Source organism: Cebus imitator, unplaced genomic scaffold, assembly GCF_001604975.1.
Source record: "Cebus imitator isolate Cc_AM_T3 unplaced genomic scaffold, Cebus_imitator-1.0 Scaffold378, whole genome shotgun sequence".
Classification (NCBI taxonomy): Eukaryota; Metazoa; Chordata; class Mammalia; order Primates; family Cebidae; genus Cebus; species Cebus imitator.
Window position 1 is genome coordinate 408,903 of NW_016107693.1, and position 18,035 is coordinate 426,937.

General features: G+C 39.1%; 1 protein-coding gene across 3 annotated transcripts in view; it reads left to right on the forward strand.

Moving 5' to 3' along the window:
• The first annotated feature begins 231 nt into the window (after nt 1-231).
• CBR4 (carbonyl reductase 4) overlaps nt 232-18,035 on the forward strand; it is a 111,490-nt gene continuing 93,686 nt past the window's right edge. For 2 of the 3 annotated variants that reach the window (XM_017507560.1, XM_017507557.2), the window contains exons 1-4: nt 232-593; nt 2,752-2,872; nt 4,199-4,335; nt 9,675-9,809. In XM_017507560.1, coding sequence (XP_017363049.1) covers nt 452-593; nt 2,752-2,872; nt 4,199-4,335; nt 9,675-9,809 — 535 coding nt within the window. In that variant the 5' untranslated portion in view covers nt 232-451. The remainder of the gene's footprint in view (nt 594-2,751; nt 2,873-4,198; nt 4,336-9,674; nt 9,810-18,035) is intronic. The other variant, XM_017507558.2, reaches the window with a different exon arrangement.

The following is an 18,035-nucleotide window of genomic DNA, read 5'->3' on the forward strand; positions in this document are numbered from 1 at the left end:
CCATTGGTCACCGGGGCTCCAATCCCGACGGAGAGAACCCAGCGGGTCCAGAGGATTCCCCTCGGTGCCACAAGTTTTTTTCCCACCAAACAGCGCCCCTGCGCCAGTTCCTTTCTTGCGTCAAGACTACAGGTCCCAGCATGCATCGAAACCCCCTCCAGGCCATTCTTCAGCCGGCGGGGAGCTCTCGCCGCCGTGCTCTTTACGCGCGGCGCGGAAGAGTCAATGCGTAATGACGTCGACGCGGCGCCGCCGTGGCTCCTCCCCCTTCTCTGCGGCTTCCTGCATTGCCGGAGTCCGGCCGCAGGAGGAGGTGTCGAGCGGTCTGTTTTTTCTTTGCAGTTTGCCTTTTGTTTTTTTTCTTTGAGAACATTGGTTGTTTAAAAGCCTGTGGAACCTGGAAAGGAGCCGCCACTCCCTTCTCTCTCTCCTCCGAGTTTTTGAGTCCGAGATGGACAAAGTGTGTGCTGTTTTCGGAGGCTCCCGAGGCATTGGCAGGGCCGTGGCCCAGTTAATGGCCCGGAAAGGCTACCGACTGGCGGTCATTGCCAGAAACCTGGAAGGGGCCAAAGCCGCCGCCGGTGACCTCGGCGGTAGGTACCGAACTGGAGTTGTCCAGTTGTATGGCCGTGGTCCAGGAGCCCAGAGAAAATCTGCTTTGTAAAGCGAGCGGGCCTGGGCTTTCGGGCTCCGAGGTTTCTCCATAAGCCGTGTGCAGGCGCTCTCCGTGCCAAGGGTGGAACGCGCCTCGTGCAGAAACCCCGACCTCCAGGGGCCTCTAGAACGTCGGCCACGCAGCCCGCGCGGAGGGCTGGGCACTCAGGGTTTTCTTTAAGACCTCGTAGTCTCGTGAGGCCCCGCGAATAAGCATCCCCCGCCCTGCGGCTTGTGCTCAACGTGAGGAGCTGCCCTGTTTTGGTGTCTGGCGGGAGAGAGCCACAGGACAGTTTGAATTTAGGGAAAGGGCGGAAAAGGGTTCAGGCAGGTGAGGGGTGTGCCAGGTGTAAATGGCTCCCTCAGTATTGCAGAGGGCAGTGCCTGGGCCTGTGCGAATGCACAAAGCAGTTTCAGAGAAACCCTTCTGAGTTCCAGCCAGTGTTGACATTTGCCTTGTTTACTTTATGTTAGCAAATGTGGTTAGTTTTGCAAATGGACAGTTGAACTTTGTTCTCCGAAATTCTTTTTTATTGCGTTTAAACTTCAGGGTTTTTTTTTTTTTNTTTTTTTTTTTTTCTTTTTTCTGGCTTATTAATAATGGTTTAGTCATTTTGTGAATTTAATTCTTCCTTGAGGTTAGGGAGAAATAGGACATTAGAAAGATCCGAAGATGCTATTTGTTTAGTTACTAAAATGGACAAAACTTCATTTACTCTCAGGGAGGCATGGGGAGAATAGAGGCCTGCGGGTGCATCTTGTGGCTCTTACTGTTTTTGTGTGTGGGTTTTTAATTTAATTTTATTTTTGAGAGGGCTTCTCATTATGTTTCCCAGGCTGGACTCCAACTCCTGATTTACTGGGCTCTATGGATCTCGCCTCAGCCTCCCAAGGAGCTGGGGGACTATAGGTGCCAGGTGTGGCTGTTCGTTTTTAAGTTAACCTTACTGATTGGTTTGGTATCACCTATTCACTGTTGATTGGGAGAATATTGGGATCTCTAAAAAAAAAAAATCCTGTAAGTTACAGCTCAGGGAGAGTGTCAGTGAATGCTTCTTAAAGCTCATCTTCCTTGCCATTCAACAAAGGGGAAAAATGGTGACCCTTACTGAGTCACCCCAAGCCATCAGTGTTTGCTGGACTAGATTGAAGCCATTAATTGAGCTTTCAAAGGTGGTTGTGAAAACAGCGAGTCTTCAAGTGAAAACCGAGAGAGAGAGACACAGGATGCTTTTGGGTCCTGCATTCCTTTGAATCGTGTTCCATGAGTGATTGGTTTTCATCTAGAAAGTATAATTTCCCAGGTCACTTACTGTTTCCAAAGGCTTGGTAGGGTAATGTAGTGTAGATATGTTTGTCAAGGTCAAACAGAAAAGCAATTTTTTTTGGCTCTTAAATACAATTCTCCATTTTAGGGTATTAAAATGGTAGATTATTACATAGGGAATGCTTTATTTTCCTTTGAAGTGTAGTTTTTTGGCATTTAACCATTTTTTAGAAGTGGTAAGTAACAGTTGTTTTTGTAAAAAGTGTTCCCCCCCATGGTTTGTAGTTTTAGTGTTTTTACAGCTTTCCGTGTTATCTCATGTCTCCTGATGGTGAGGTTTGAAAAATAGTCATTATGCTATATGTGCCATAGTGTATCCGTAGCTCTTAAAAAGAAGAAGAAACTAGAGTTCCTGTTCAGGGCCAGAGAAACATTCAACGAAAACCTGACAATTAGATATAAATTTGAAAAAAGGAATATAAAACCCAGAAGACTTGAATTGGGAAGCATGAGTTCAGTGTTAAAACTGGACATATCATTAGATGAATCTGACAGAGCCTTTATAACTTGAAAAAGCCCTCCCCTCTTTGTTGATTAAAAAGAAAGTTTTAAAATTAACTTTCTGTAGTAGTACTTTATTTCCTCTTGCTCCCCCATCCCAGTTTCATTAGGCCAACTCTGTGAAAGCCGGGCCTCATGACATGACTTAAATTTTTGGGTTCTAGATTAGCACGGGCCTACCATCTTAGATGCTTAACACATGTGTATTGAGTAAATTTAAAATTTGAGTTATAACTTATAAGTAATTGTTATTTAACTTTGTTGTGTAGGAGATCATTTGGCATTTAGCTGTGATGTTGCTAAAGAACATGATGTTCAAAATACATTTGAAGAGATGGAGAAACACTTAGGTCGAGTAAATTTCTTGGTAAATGCAGCTGGTGTTAACAGGTTGGTCACAGATTTAAGTAAATTTATATATATTTTTAAAACTTTTATTCCTAATATGTCTGATTAGTATAAGTTAATATATTATTATACTTCTAACTGGGGGGAAAAAGTATGTATTTTAAAACTTGTCAGTCCATAATTTTTTTTTGAGATGGAGTCTTGCTCTGTCCCCAGGCGGGAGTGCAGTGGCGGATCTCGGCTCACTGCAACCTCCACCTCCCAAGTTCAAGCAATTCCCCTGCCTCAGCCTCCTGAGTGCTGGGACTACAGATGCATGCCACCACACCCAGCTAATTTTTTGTAGTTTAGTAGAGACAGGGTTTCACCATGTTGGCCAGGATGGTCTCGATTTCCTGACCTTGTGATCTGCCCGCCTCAGTCTCCCAAAGTGCTAGGATTACAGGCGTGAGCCACTGCACCCAGCAAATTTATATTTTGTTTATTTATTTTTGTGATGGAGTTTCGCTATTGTTGCCCAGGCTGGAGTGCAATGGCGCCATCTCTGGTCACTGCATCCTCTGCCTACTGGGTTCAAGCAATTTTCCTGCCTCAGCCTCCTGAGTAGCTGGGGCTACAGGCATGGGCCACCATGTCCGGTTAATTTTGTATTTTTATTAGTAGAGTTGGGGTTTCTCCATGTTGATCAGGCTGGTCTTGAACTCCCAACCTCAGGCGATCCTTCTGCCTTGCCTCCCAGGCATGAGCCACCATGCCCGGCACAAATTCTTTTTTTTATATTGAGATACAACATATATTAAATGTCCAGTTTAATTGGTTTTAACATTGTAATCATCACCCATATTGAGCTGTAGAATGTTTCCAGTGCTCCAGAAGGCAGTGCCTTCTCAATTAATAATACTTCCTTGTAGGTAACTATTTTCTAATTTTGTCACCATATATAAGTTTTGCCAGTTTGTGAACTTAATACTAATAGAATAATGGAGTGGATATTACTTTAAAAAAAATGAATTTAGGAGATAATATTTAGAATAACATACTTTCTTGCTAAACAAGGCTTAGTGTGGCAGTTGCTCAGGTCATTCAAACTATTTTGGCTACATGGTAATACTTTTAGGGGCTAAGAATATTTGCCACTCAAGCTGAGAGGGGTAGGAACCTGTCTTCCAAGTGCATCCTTTCTGGTTTATCAATTGTTATTTAATGTATCTCAAACCAAGTTCAAAATGCGACTGTAGGTATTCTAGTTATCTCAGATAGGAAGCACTTCTTGCACCCTGCTTTCAGTAGAAACGTTATCTTAGTTTGACCTTTTTGGTTTGTTTTATCTTGTTATTATATGCCGTTATATACTATTTCTTTTTGTAGGGATAGTCTTTTAGTAAGAACAAAAACTGAAGATATGGTATCTCAGCTTCATACCAACCTCTTGGGTTCCATGCTGACCTGTAAAGCTGCCGTGAGGACTATGATTCAACAACAGGGAGGGTCTATAGTTAATGTAGGTGAGTCTTCACCTTTGTGAATTTATAATTATCCCATAATACCAGACAGATATTTAATGCACTAATTTGTAGTTTATTCACTTGTGAAACTTGGGTGAAATTTCTATTATCTGTGGAAAAAATGATTTAATTAATTGATTAGTAAAATAGGAATCACACATTTACATCTCTATAGGAGTCAGGCAGGTGTTAAATGAGTGCTACCACCAAGTACTAGAAGAATGACAGGAGCAGCCATTCGATAAATGATATCCAGCTTCATTGTCTAGAGCCCATGTGGAATGGTGGAGGCCACCACTTAGATTCTATTATGTGGTCCCAGTTTTGCCAGCAGTTTTGATTTTTCAAGAAAAATTGGACCATCCTGATTTTTATGTGAAACTTTTCTTTTTTTTTTTTAAATGAGATGAGGTCTCACTCTGTGGCCCAGGCTGGTCTTTAGCTCCTGGACTCAAGTGATCCTCCCAAAGTCTGGGATTATAGGTGGGAGCCACGTTCCCAGCCAGAAACCTAATTTTAAAACATGGACAAGGAATTAAAGTAGACAGTGGGGAATAAGTAATATCATGTACAGCAGTTGCATGGGTTACTGTTAAATCTTGCGTGGAGGTTTAAAGGAATATAAAATTTCTCTGTTTTTCAGAATGAGTGTAAACATAAGACCTAACACCATAAAAACCCTAGAGGAAAATCTAGGCAAAACCATTCGGGACATAGGTGTAAGCAAGGACTTCATGACCAAAACACCAAAAGCATTGACAACAAAAGCCAAAATAGACAAATGGGACCTAATCAAACTCCACAGCTTCTGCACAGCAAAAGAAATAGTCATTAGAGCGAATCGGCAACCAACAGAATGGGAAAAAATTTTTGCAGTTTACCCATCTGACAAAGGGCTGATATTCAGAATTTACAAAGAACTAAAACAGATTTATAAGAAAAAAACAAGCCCATTCAAAAGTGGGCAAAGGATATGAACAGATACTTTACAAAAGAAGACATACATGAGGCCAACAAACATATGAAAAAATGCTCATCATCACTGGTCATCAGAGAAATGCAAATCAAAACTACATTGAGATACCATCTCAAGCCAGTTAGAATGGCGAGCATTAAAAAATCTGGAGACAACAGATGCTGGAGAGGATGTGGAGAAATAGGAACACTTTTACACTGTTGGTGGGAGTGTAAATTAGTTCAACCATTGTGGAAGACAGTGTGGCGATTCCTTAAGGACCTAGAAACAGAAATTCCATTTGACCCAGCAATCCCATTACTGGGTATATATCCAAAGGATTATAAATCGTTCTACTATAAGGACACGTGCACACGAATGTTCATTGCAGCACCGTTTACAATAGCAAAGACCTGGAACCAACCCAAATGCCCATTGATTATAGGCTGGACAGGGAAAATGTGGCACATATATACCATGGAATATCATGTAGCCATCAAAAACAATGAGTTTGTGTCCTTTGTAGGGACGTGGATGAACCTGGAAACCATCATTCTCAGCAAACTGACACAAGAGCAGAAGATCAAACACCACATGTTCTCACTCATAGGCGGGTGTTGAACAATGAGAACACATGGACACAGGGAGGGGAGCACTACACACTGGGGTCAGTTGAGGGGAAATAAGGGAGGGACAGCAGGGATTGGGGAGTTGGGGAGAGAGAGCAAGGGGAGAGATGCCAGATGTAGGTGATGGGGAGGAAGGCAGCAAATCACACTACCACGTGTGTACCTATGCAACAATCTTGCATGTTCTTCACATGTACCCCAAAACCTAAAATGCAATAAAATAAATGGAAAAAAAAAAGAATGAGTGTAAGTAACCCCTAGTTTTCAGTTCATCTAACCTACAGGGCAGATAAACTGTGGAGTATATGCCTGTAGAACTTAAAATGCAAAATGGCTTGAAATGTTATTTCAGTTTGGTAATTTGGACATAGTAGTATATCATCTGCTTTTTATTTTCAAATGGTAATACCTTAAAAGGCCACGAAAGGAGGATGCTGCTCCATGAAAGTAAATGACCCTGTTCTTTTAAATGTAGGAAATGGTTTTCCAAGCCAGGATTTAGGGTTTTTCTGTTTTGAAAATGAGAAAGGCAAGAATACTATGCTAACAAACTAAGGGGACATAAGAGCATTTTGGACATTTACCCTTAAAAATTTAAGGGATCTGTTTTCTTATAAAAGAGATTAGTCAGTGAGTCAACCTTTGCATTTTAACACAGCCAGATAAGGACTTTGGATTCTTATAAGCAGGCAAACAGACCTGTACCTGTCACCTGGTAACCTGAGGTATATTTATTTAACTCTAAAATATTCTTTTTAAAGGTATATTTGAAAAACCCATCAGTTCTCCTTATGCATGCAAAACTTTTAGAATTGAGCTAAAAGTAAATAAAAGTAAATTGAGAATCTTGCTACAGAAAGAACTACTTTAAACTGCTAGACGCTTCATTGATATTTCAGGAATTACCACTTTTTGACCAGATGAATAGTAGTGTGTGGCACAAGTTAAAGCTGCTAAAGTTTCTGTTTGTATTTCTTTTTTTTCTTTTAAAAGCCAGTCATATTTAGCACTGGAGGGTTGTATACCAACTTTAGTGACACCATTGTTAATAAGTTCTGATAACTCACTGCCATTACACCAGCTCCATTTGGTGTTTTTTTTGTGTGTGCATGTATTTTTTGTGTGTCTCTATATTTTTCTTTCTGATAAACACCACTTTTTCTGTCCATATACATTTTCTCAGTCTGATGTTTTTTCTCTCTGTGTATTTCACAGTTCTCTTCTTTTACTAGTTGGCAGACAATATATAATGTAGATAAATATTTTAATACTGAACTTGATTATAATAGAGAAATGTTTGGAATGTTTCCTTTTCTAAAATATAATTGGTTTAAAAAAATTTTATGAGGTCCTTGATTAATTTTTATATCTAAGTACAGGTCAGTGGTGCAGAAAATTACTTCCTCACTTCTGTTTTGCAAGAATTTATTTGCATATAGTTGATATTTGAATTAAAAATTATTACTATTTTTTATTGTACTTTAGATTCTGGGGTACATGGGCAGATCAGGCAAGACTGTTGCATAGGTACCTTCATGGCAAGGTGGTTTGCTGCCTCCATCCCCCCATCACCTATACTTGACATTTCTCCCCACGTTATCCCTCCCTCCCACTATCCCTCCCCAAACCGCACCCACAGACCTCAGTGTGTGACACTCCCCTCTCTGTGTCCACATGTTCTCATTGTTCAAAACCCACCTATGAGTGCGAACATGCAGTGTTTTTCTGTTCTTGTGTCAGTTTGCTGAGAATGATGGTTTCCAGATTCATCTATGTCCCTACGTATTCATTAGATGTGGTCACTCAAGAATCTTCTGTGGACAGTACAATTTACAATTGTACCTGATAACCTGAGGTATATTTATTTAACTCTAAAATATTCTTTTTAAAGGTATATTTAAAAAACCCATCGGCTCTCCTTATGCTGAATATAATGAAATTGCACTTTTACAAAATGTTTATAATTGAAGCTTTGGCAGTTTAGATTGACAGTACAAGCATATCTCACAGTTATTGTAGCTTTGGTTCTACTCTACCAGAATAAAGCAAATAGCTCAATAATGTAAGTCACACAAATTGTTCAGTTTCTCAGTGCATGTAAAAGATACTGTCTGTTAAGTATGCAGTAGCATTTTGTCTAAAAATGTAAATACTTTGTTGCCAAAAAATACTTCATTGCTAAAAAATGCTAATGATCATCTGAGCTTTCAGCAAGTCATAATCTTTTTGCTGGTGGAAGGTCTTGCCTTGATGTTGGTGGCTGCTGACTGATAATAGTTTTGGTTGCTGAAAGTTGGGGTGGCTGTGGCAGTTTCTTAAGATAAGACAACATTTCCCACGTTGATTGACTCTTCATTTCCTGAAAGATTTCTTCGTAGCTGTTTGATACCATTTTATCCAAGTAGAACTTTAAGAATTGGAGCCAGTCCTCTCAGTCCCTGCTATTGCTTTATCAACTAAGTTTATAGGATATTCTAAATCCTTTGTCATTTCAACAGTGTTCACATCTTCACAGGGAGTAGATTCCACCTTGAGAAACAACTTTGTTTATCCACACATAAGAAGCAACTCCTCACCCATTTGTTTTATCATGAGATTGCAGAAATTCAGTCACCTCTTCAGGCTCCATTTGCAATTCTGCTCCACTAACGTCTTGAACCTGCAAAGTCATCCATGAGGGCTGAAGTAACTTCCTTCAAACTCTGTTAATGTTGATATTTCGACCTCCTGCCATGAATCATAAATGTTCTGAATGGCAAATAGTATGGTGAATCCTTTCCAGAAGGTTTTCAGTTTAAGTTGCCCAGATTCATAAGAGGAATGACTCTGACTGCTATAGACTTGTAAAATGTTTCTTAAATAAGACTTTACCCCTTGATCCATGAGCTGAAGAAAGGATACTGTATCAACAGGCACAAAAAACAACATTAATCCCCTTGTACATCTCCGTCAGAGCTCTTTGGTGACCAGATGCATTGTCAATGAGCAGTAATACTTTGTGGCAGCCCAACAGCAGTAAACATCAAGAATTACTGACCACGGATCACTATAACAGATATAATAATGAAAACGTTTAAGATGGTATGAAAATTACCAAAATGAGACAAAGGGACACAGTGAGCACTGCTCACAGTGAGCCATGCTGTTGGAAAAGTACTAATAGAATTGCTTGATGCAGGGTTGCTACAAACCTTCAATTTTTAAAAAAAAAATTTAAAAAAACGCAGAATCTGCAAAGCACAATACAGCAAAACAATAAAATGAGGTATGCACATAATTCAATTTTAGTGAGATTTGTCTTCAAATGAACTAGTTTTTAAGATGAAAATGAGAACTTTCTGCCTATGTCTGTGTTGTAGAATCATAAAATTAATCAGCCTCAGCTTTTGTCTGACTTTTTCTGGCTTTAACCTCTACCTGCTGGAAGCCTTTATAAATGCCACAGAATTTTAATAATATATGACCTACTCAGAGGTTAGAGTGGGTCCCTTTCAGATAATGGATCAATTTGCAAGCACCTGCCTGGCATTGGTAGTTTTATATCAGCTGCTTTCAGCTGCTGTTTTCTATATGTGTCTGGAGCAGACCTGGACTGTTAAATCTTTGATAAATGACTGATGACAATGGTTAGAATTTATAATTTTAACAAAGGACAAGGTGAAGTGGGTTGTACCTTTTTGTTCATTTACTATAAATTATGTGAATTTTCAAGTAACCTCAATTGAATTTAATTTGCTTTTTTTTTTTTGTCCTAGGAAGCATTGTTGGCTTAAAAGGCAATTCTGGCCAGTCTGTTTACGGTGCCAGTAAAGGAGGATTAGTTGGATTTTCGCGTGCTCTTGCTAAAGAGGTAGCAAGAAAGAAAATTAGAGTGAATGTAGTTGCACCAGGTTAGTGAAAACTTTAAAATAACTTTATTATGATTATTATTTTATAGCGAAGCCATTATTTGGAACATTAGTAATTGACATCTGGGTAGAATAGTTTGTAAAATGATTGTGAAAGAATCAAATAATGAACTAGGGGACTCAAAAAAATTTCTTGTACCTCATATCATATATAAAGTCTTTGTGTTAGCATGTTGGTGTTGCTATAAAGACTATCTTGAGGTAATTCATAAAGAAAAGAGGCTTATTTGGCTCTCGGGTGTTCAGGCTGTGCAAATATGACGCCAGCATCCGCTCAGCTTCTGGGGGGGCCCAGGAAGGTTTCTTTCAATCATGTCAGAAGGTAAAGAGGCAGCAGGCAAGTCATATGAGGATAGCAGAAGCAAGAGAAAGAGGAGGTGCGAGGCTCTATTCAACAACCAGCTCTGGCGTGAACTAACAGTGAGAACTCATTCCTTACCATGTGGAGGGCACCAAGCTATTCATGAGGGATCCTCCTCCATGACACAGATACCTCCCACCAGGCCCACCTCCTACATTGGGAATTACAGTTCAACATGAGATTTGGAGGGGACAAACATCCAAACCATAGGAGTCTTTAATTTTAAATTTTGTACCAATGGAATAACTTAAGGTGGAGAGGGTCTTAGAGATTATTTTTTCCAGTCGTTTTTGTAGATTAGAAAACTGTACCTGGGATTCAGAGTGACTTGCCTAAGGTTACAGAGCTAGTTTATGGAAGAACTGTTACTAAAAGCTTTGTCTTGATTTCCATCTAATGGAAGCTTAAAAATAATGTCCTGCCAGGAGTGATAGCTTATTCCTGTAATCCCAGCTATATGGGAGGCTGAGGCAGGAGTATTGTGAGGCCAGGAGTTCCAGATCAGCCTGAGCAACATAGCAAGATGCTGTCTGTACTGAAGAAAAAAATTAGCTGGGCATGGTGGTACACACCTGTAGTCCCAGCTACTTGGGAAGCTAAAGCAGGAGGATTGCTTGAGCCCAGGAGTTGGAGGTTGCGATGAGCTGTGATTATACCATTGCATTCCAGCCTAGGTGACAGAGCGAGACCCTGTCTCTATAAAAATAAAATAAAAAAATTTCTTTTTAGATTTCCTTTATACCATTACACAAGCTTTAGATAGTTTTCTCCTTTTACTGCTATGGTCTGTCTAAACTATATTGAACCTTCCATTTTCCTAATTTTTACTTTTCTATTATTTGCATTTTGCCAGGTTACTAGTTGATCAAACTGCCTGCATTAATGAAGAGGGTAGTAAAAAGGTGCTAAAACTCAAAAATACATTATCATGAATTAGCTGGTGTGCTAGAAATTTTGATTAGATATTTACGTGGTTTTTGAGTAAATATGCAAGTGTTCTTGGCTAACAATAACACATGCAGCCAACTTTCTGGCATGTCTCCTACGTGCAGTGGCTGGGCTAGCTCCCCAAATTACAAATGTTTTTATATACCTCTGCCAGTTAGCCATGGAATCTTTTTCCTAAGATATTGTAGGTACTTAATCACCTATATAAGAAAAGCCACTTTCTTCTGGTTTGCTGGTTGTTTGTAAGAAGGGAGGGCTGAAGTAGGCCTTTGCCACCTTTCTCTTTCCAGTCACTAATGGCTCCAGCTTGGACCTTACAGTTGGTGTTTGCTTTGGCACTGAAGCTGAGCCAGTGGGTATCAGGGATTTACCAAAATGTCCTGTTAGCCCTTTTGGTCTATATTGTATCTTTATTCCAATTCATTTTTTAAATTTATTTATTTTTTGACACAGTGACTAGGTACATTCAGACATTCTAAACCCATGAATATTTAATAAGTGACTGTGGTTCAGATACATCTATTTTCTGGGGGTGGGAGAGAGAGAAAAAAAAAACTCCAAAAGCAGCATTGTCGTCTTAGCGCTGTTTTCTATTTGTGTATGCTTTATGCAAGCTGATTGATTTTAGCGTTAGCCTAGATGAACCATCTGTGGAATAAATTATTTGTGGTTTGGGACTACATCTGTTTGCTTCCTTCTCTTTTCAGGATTGGAATACTGTGGGTAATGAAGGGTTAATTTTTGTTCATGATAATTTAAAAGCCGAATGGTTTGGGGGAAATGTGAGTGTTCTTGGCTAACAATAACACATGCAGCCAACTTTCTGGCATGTGTCCTACGTGCAGTGGCTGGGCTAGCTCCCCAAATTACAAGAATGAATAAGATATTTCTGCACAAGGAGCTACTATAGTGAAAAAGACTGACATGTAAACAAATAATTGCAATGCTATCTGATAAATATGTAATAAAGGTACATATATGGTGCTACGGAAATGTTGAAGAAGGAAGGAATGCTTAATTTTGTCTAGATTAGAGTGAGTCATTGTCAAGGCAGTAGACTAAATAGTGGGAATCCAGTTTGCACACTAAGGGAAGTTTTAAGATTGTTACGGAAGTGTGGTTGTAGTAGTCTCTTTATTAAAGATCTTACTTTCCAGCGCAGTCTTTTTTTTTTTTTTTTTTAAAAGTGGTGGTTTTATTTATCACTTATCCTTTTTGTTGAGCATACAGTCCTCATAGAGCATAATATATATTTATATATTTTGGATTTCCAGTGCAATTTGTACTACAGATAAAAACTTGTAGCTGAAAATCTGGTCATTTAATAGGATGGCCTTTATGTATATTTAGCAGGTTTGATGGTATGAATATACATCATTGGTCAGAAGCAAAGTGCAACTTGAAATAGTAGAATTAAATCAGTTCTATGAATTATTTACCAACTTTATTTTAAATAGTAAGTTCAACCAGATTCTTCAACAGATCTTGTAATAGAACTAACAAACATCAGAGTTAACAAATATGTGTCCTTTTATGTCAGTTTCCTGGTCACCTTCAAATGGAGTTTCCAATTAGCAGGAAAACAGCTTAAAAGCAAATTAGAACAGGAAAAGCAAGGAACAAGGAAAATAATAAATTAGGCTGCCATTCATTGCCCAATACTGTTGACTGTTTTTAAAGATTAATAGCTGCTAATCTTTGGTATTACTTTAAATATAAAATAAACTGTTGATCTTGGTAAATCTTACTGATGGAAAATGTTGAATATTAGAAGCAGTATTTGATAAAATGAACCTATAGTGGCTATATTACTTTAAAAAATATATGTATTTTGGATAGATAATACATATTGTACAAAATTCAAAAGTACAAAAGAGGATAGAGTGAAGGACGTCTTTTCTCCTCTGGACATTCAGTTACTTAAAAGTAACTGTTGTTTACTACATAATTTCTTTTGTATTTCATATATAAGCCAATAAAGCTTGCTGGGCATGTGTGTAAGAAAACACAAATTATAGGCCGGGTGAGGTGACTCACGCCTGTAATCCCAGCACTTTGGGAGGCTGAGGCGGGTGGTTCACGAAGTCAGGAGATGGAGACCGTCCTGGCCAACATGGTAAAACCCTGTCTCTACTAAAAATACAAAAAAAATTAGCTAGACGTGGTGGCACATGCCTGTAGTCCCAGCTACTCGGGAGGTTGAGGCAGTAGAATGGCTTGAACCCAGGAGGTGGAGATTGCAGTGAGCTGAGATTGCACCACTGCACGACCGCCTGGGTGACCGTATGAGACTGTCTCAAAAAAAAAAAAAAAAAAAGGAAAAAACACAAATTATATTGTGTAGTTCACAGTGTTCTGTGTCTTCCTTTATTCATAAAACAGTATACCTTGGTGATATTTCTATGTTATTCCATATAGAGCTGCTTTACTTTTTATTTTTATTTTTTGAGACCTATACTCAATCTGTCACCCAGGCTGGAGTTTAGTGGCACAATCTTGGCTTACTGCAACCTCTACCTCCTGGGTTCAAGCAGTTCTCCTGCCTCAGCCTCCCAAGTAGCTGGGATTGCAGGCATGAACCACCACACCTGTCTAATTTTTGTATTTTTAGTAGAGAGGGGGTTTCACCATGTTGGCCACGCTAGTCTCGAACTCCTGACTTCAGGTGATTCCCCCGCCTCGGCCTCCCAAAGTGCTGGGATTACAGGCATAAGCCACTGTGCTTAGCCAACTGCTTCACTTTTTAAAATAAAGCTTTGTGGAAATACAATTCACATGCCATACAATTCACCCATTTAAAGTGTACAATTCAGTGGTTTTAATATAGTCACAGAATTGTTCAGTCTTCACCACAGTAAATTTTACAACATTTTTGTTATCCTTAAAGAAATCCTAAACCCATTAGCATTCATTCCCTATTTCTTTCCAGTCTCCCCAGGTTTTGGCAACCACTAAACTACTGTCTCTATAGATTTGCATATTCTTGACATTTCATATAAATAGAATCATGTAATATTTGCTGTTTTGTGACTGTTGTGTCACTTTTAATGACTTAAGTGAAAACAGAACACAATGTTTGTTTTAAGGGTACACCGAATTTATATAACTTGTTGCCTTTTGATGAGCATTTGGTTTTGTTCTGATTTTTTTCTGTTACAACTAATGATGCAGTAACAGTATTTGTATGTAGTTTATTTTGCACATTTGCAAGTATGCGAGTGTAATATTGGGAATGGAACTGCCAAGGCTTCAGAGGTACATGCATTTTTAATTTTGACAAATAGTAAAGTATTGCATTTATTTCTATAGGATACGTTAAGTGTTTCTGTATTTTTTTTTTAAGCTGAAGAGCTTTTATGTTTACTACTTGGAGAAAATCTTGTTGACAAAAGATTTGCATGAGCTTGGCAGCTACTCAGAGTAGATATTCTAAGTGTTCTTATGTGCTGTTTGGCATGAAGTTGATTTCTCACTCTGCTTCCCTCTACAAACATAATATTAAGGCATAGAATTTTTTTTCTGGTTAAAATCTTGGTTTAATTTTTGGTAAGAGCTTTATTTCTTCTTCCTTAGAAAAGTGTCTGGGGTTGTTTTTATTCCTTCTAGGTCCTAGAAACTTATACCAAAGAGTGGACATCTGAGCTGGTAGCTTCATCAAATAGTGTCCCATCTCATAATTGTTAGTATTAGTGATAGGCTAAAATTCTGGTATCTTTTTTAAATATAAAGGCTTTGCTGTATGTAAAAATGTTGAAAACTAAAATAATGACCTAGGAATATGGAAATGAGGTGTTTCTATTTATCCTGTATAGCTAGTCAGAAATGGATAAAGGAAATAATCTTTTGAAGAAATTGATTAAAAATTTTTTTGAGACAGGGTTTCACTCTGTTGCCTAGGTTGGAGCGTAGTGGCACAGTCTTGGCTCACTGCAGCTTCGACCTTCTGGGCTCAGGTGATCCTCCTGCCTCAGCCACCCAAGTAGCTGGGATTACAGGCATAAGCCACCATACTTGGCCTATATCTTTAGAGTTTATCAAATATAAATTTTCACTGGGCAGGAGCCATGCATTTCCTTTTATGAGCAAGAGTATCCCTGTTCCTGAAGAGTTCCTATTAAAAAAATGTACTGGGTTTTTCATCACATATGTGGAATTAAACTAGAAGTATCTTTGCTCTAATTTGGCTTAGTGCTTGTCATTTCAGTTATCTTTTCATTGATTTAAGGAGTGATAACTTTGTAGCCAATAGGAAACCTCTAACTGTCCAGGTGTTGCAATAGCATCATTTGTTGGACAATGGCTTCTACTGGTAGTTTGTAAATTTTATAGCATAGTTTGAAAGGCATTGTAAATATATACCTAGAAAAAAGGGGAGTAGAGCAAAATTTCCAGAATTTTGTAAATGAAGTGAAAGAATGATGTGGGAAGAGTCCTTTGGGGCCAAGGAGAGGAAGCACAGACTGGAAAGTGATACAAGCAGAAAGAAGGGTGAGTGAGTTGTTTAAGAACTATTAATCTCTGCCTTTAGGTCTGTGATACATGATACGGAACCCAAGAGACTGTTTATATGTCATGCCCCAGGTTGTGAATATATTTGTAAATGAATATCACGTGATTCATAACCTTTAATATAAAATGACATGGAAGTTCCATACAGCCCAGAGTTTTTATCATTAGACACTAGCTTTACATTTTTTATTTAATTTCTGATAAATTTTATTTAACTTCTGATAAAGAGGGGACAGATACATGAGTTTTAAAAAGCTACATATTATTAGGCTAGTAAAACTATTCTGTATGCTACTATAATGGTGGACACATGACATTATACATTTGTTGAAACCTATAGATTATACAGTCTAAAGAGTGAACTCTTAGCTTATGAAGACAAAATGGTATTAAATAATTGAATAAATACAGAAAATAGTGAACCCTAATGTAAACTATGGACTTTACTTAATAAAGTATCAGTATTGTTTTATCAGTTGTAACAAATGTGCCACACTAAGGTAAGATCTTAGTAATAGGGGAAATGGGAAGGGGGTGACATGAATAGAGGGTGTATGGGACCTTTCTGAATGTTATGCTCAATTTTTCAGTAAACCTAAAATTCCTCTAAAATGTAAAGTTTATCAATTTGTTAAAAAGCTACAGAAAATGAAGAGAGGCTCTTTGGATATGTTCTTGTCCTCCACAGAAAATATCATAATCACAGAGGAAAAACCAGCATTGGTGAACTCATCCCTTCCTTTCAACTTGGCCTCCCTCACCCACTGTACTTTTAGTGCAGAGTTCAACGATGGCTAGCAGCTTTCCCCTGATGTTTTTTATTTCAACTATCCATTCATAGGTCTGGGGAGAGGTTGTGGCAAGCTTTCCCTAAATAAATCACACCCTTCTAAGCTTGAGCAGTGGAGGGAGACTCATTTGAAGTGAGTGGCTGAACATCATGATCCATGTTCTGGACTTCTTGTATTCATGTTGGATTCGGAGGGCACAACTCTGTCTTGTACAGATCTGACCTAACACAGACATAGACCATAGCAGAGATGAATCCAGGCTGTAATGTTTAACAGGACCTTATTAAAAGCTTCAGGATGTTAGCCTTTATCTGTTTCATATTATCTAGCTTACTTGGTTGTTTTTGTGGGTCACATGTCTGTCCTCCAAATCGGAAACCTCTAACTGTCCAGGTGATGCAATAGCATCATTTGTTGGACAGTGGCACCTACTGGTAGTTTGTAATTTTTATAGCCTAGTGTGAAGGGCATTGTAAATGTTACCTAGCAAAAAGGGGAGCAGAGCAAAATCTCTAGAATTTTACAAACGAAGTGAAAGAATGATGTGGAGGAGAGTCCTTTGGGACCAAGGAGAGAGAGCACAGACTGGAAGGTAATACAAGCAGAAAGAAGGTGCCAGCCTATGGCTGTGTGGTAGAGGCCATCTTTCCATCTCACTGGGATTGTCCCTGAACGTGTCCTACTGCTTTAGGTCTCCTTGCCTGTCTAAGGCTATAGACCTTCCAGTATCTCATGCCTTATTGTTGATCTGCTTTTTTCCCCAAGGTTAAAAATCATGTTCAAATGGTCACTCACAACTTTTGTGGCCTTACTTTTTGTCTCCAAAAGGACAAACACGTCAGAACTGACATCCACCCAGAAGCAGGGCTGATCGGTTTCTTTCAACACAGCATGGATGAAAACCTAGATTAGCATTAGTGCTTCTTGAATTGGAAGTATCCTAACCTCTACATACCTACCAGTGTAAGAACTGAGGGCTCTTTTAGAGCCCTTTTAGTCATGAAGAGTAGTTAATGAGGAATACTATATATATATTTTTTTTAATTTGAGACAATCTCATTCCGTTGCCAGATTGGAGTACTTTGGCGCAATTTTGACTCACTGCAACCTCTACCTCCCGGGTTCAAACGATTCTCCTGCCTCAGCCTCCTGAGTAGCTGAGACTATAGGCGTGCACCGTCCTGCCCAGCTAATTTTTGTATTTTGTAGAGATGGGGTTTTCCCTGTTGGCCAGGGTGGTCTCATTCTCTTGTAATCCTCCCGCCTCGGCCTCCAAAAGTGCAGGGATTACAGATGAGTCATACTTTTAATCTTTGAGTTGTAGTGTTGTAGGGCTAAAAGAAACCTCAGGCCAGGCATGGTGACTCATGCCTGTAATCCCAGTACTTTGGGAGGCTAAGGCAGGCAAGAGTTTGAGACCAACCCTGCCAACTTAGGGAAACCCCGTCTCTAATGAAAATACACAATTAGACTTGGTGGTGCATTCATGTAGTCCCAGCTACTCAGGAGGCTGAGGCAGAAGAATTGCTTGAACCTTGGAGGTGGAGGTTGCAGTAAGCCAAGATCACACCATTGCACTCCAGCCTGGGCGACAAGAGC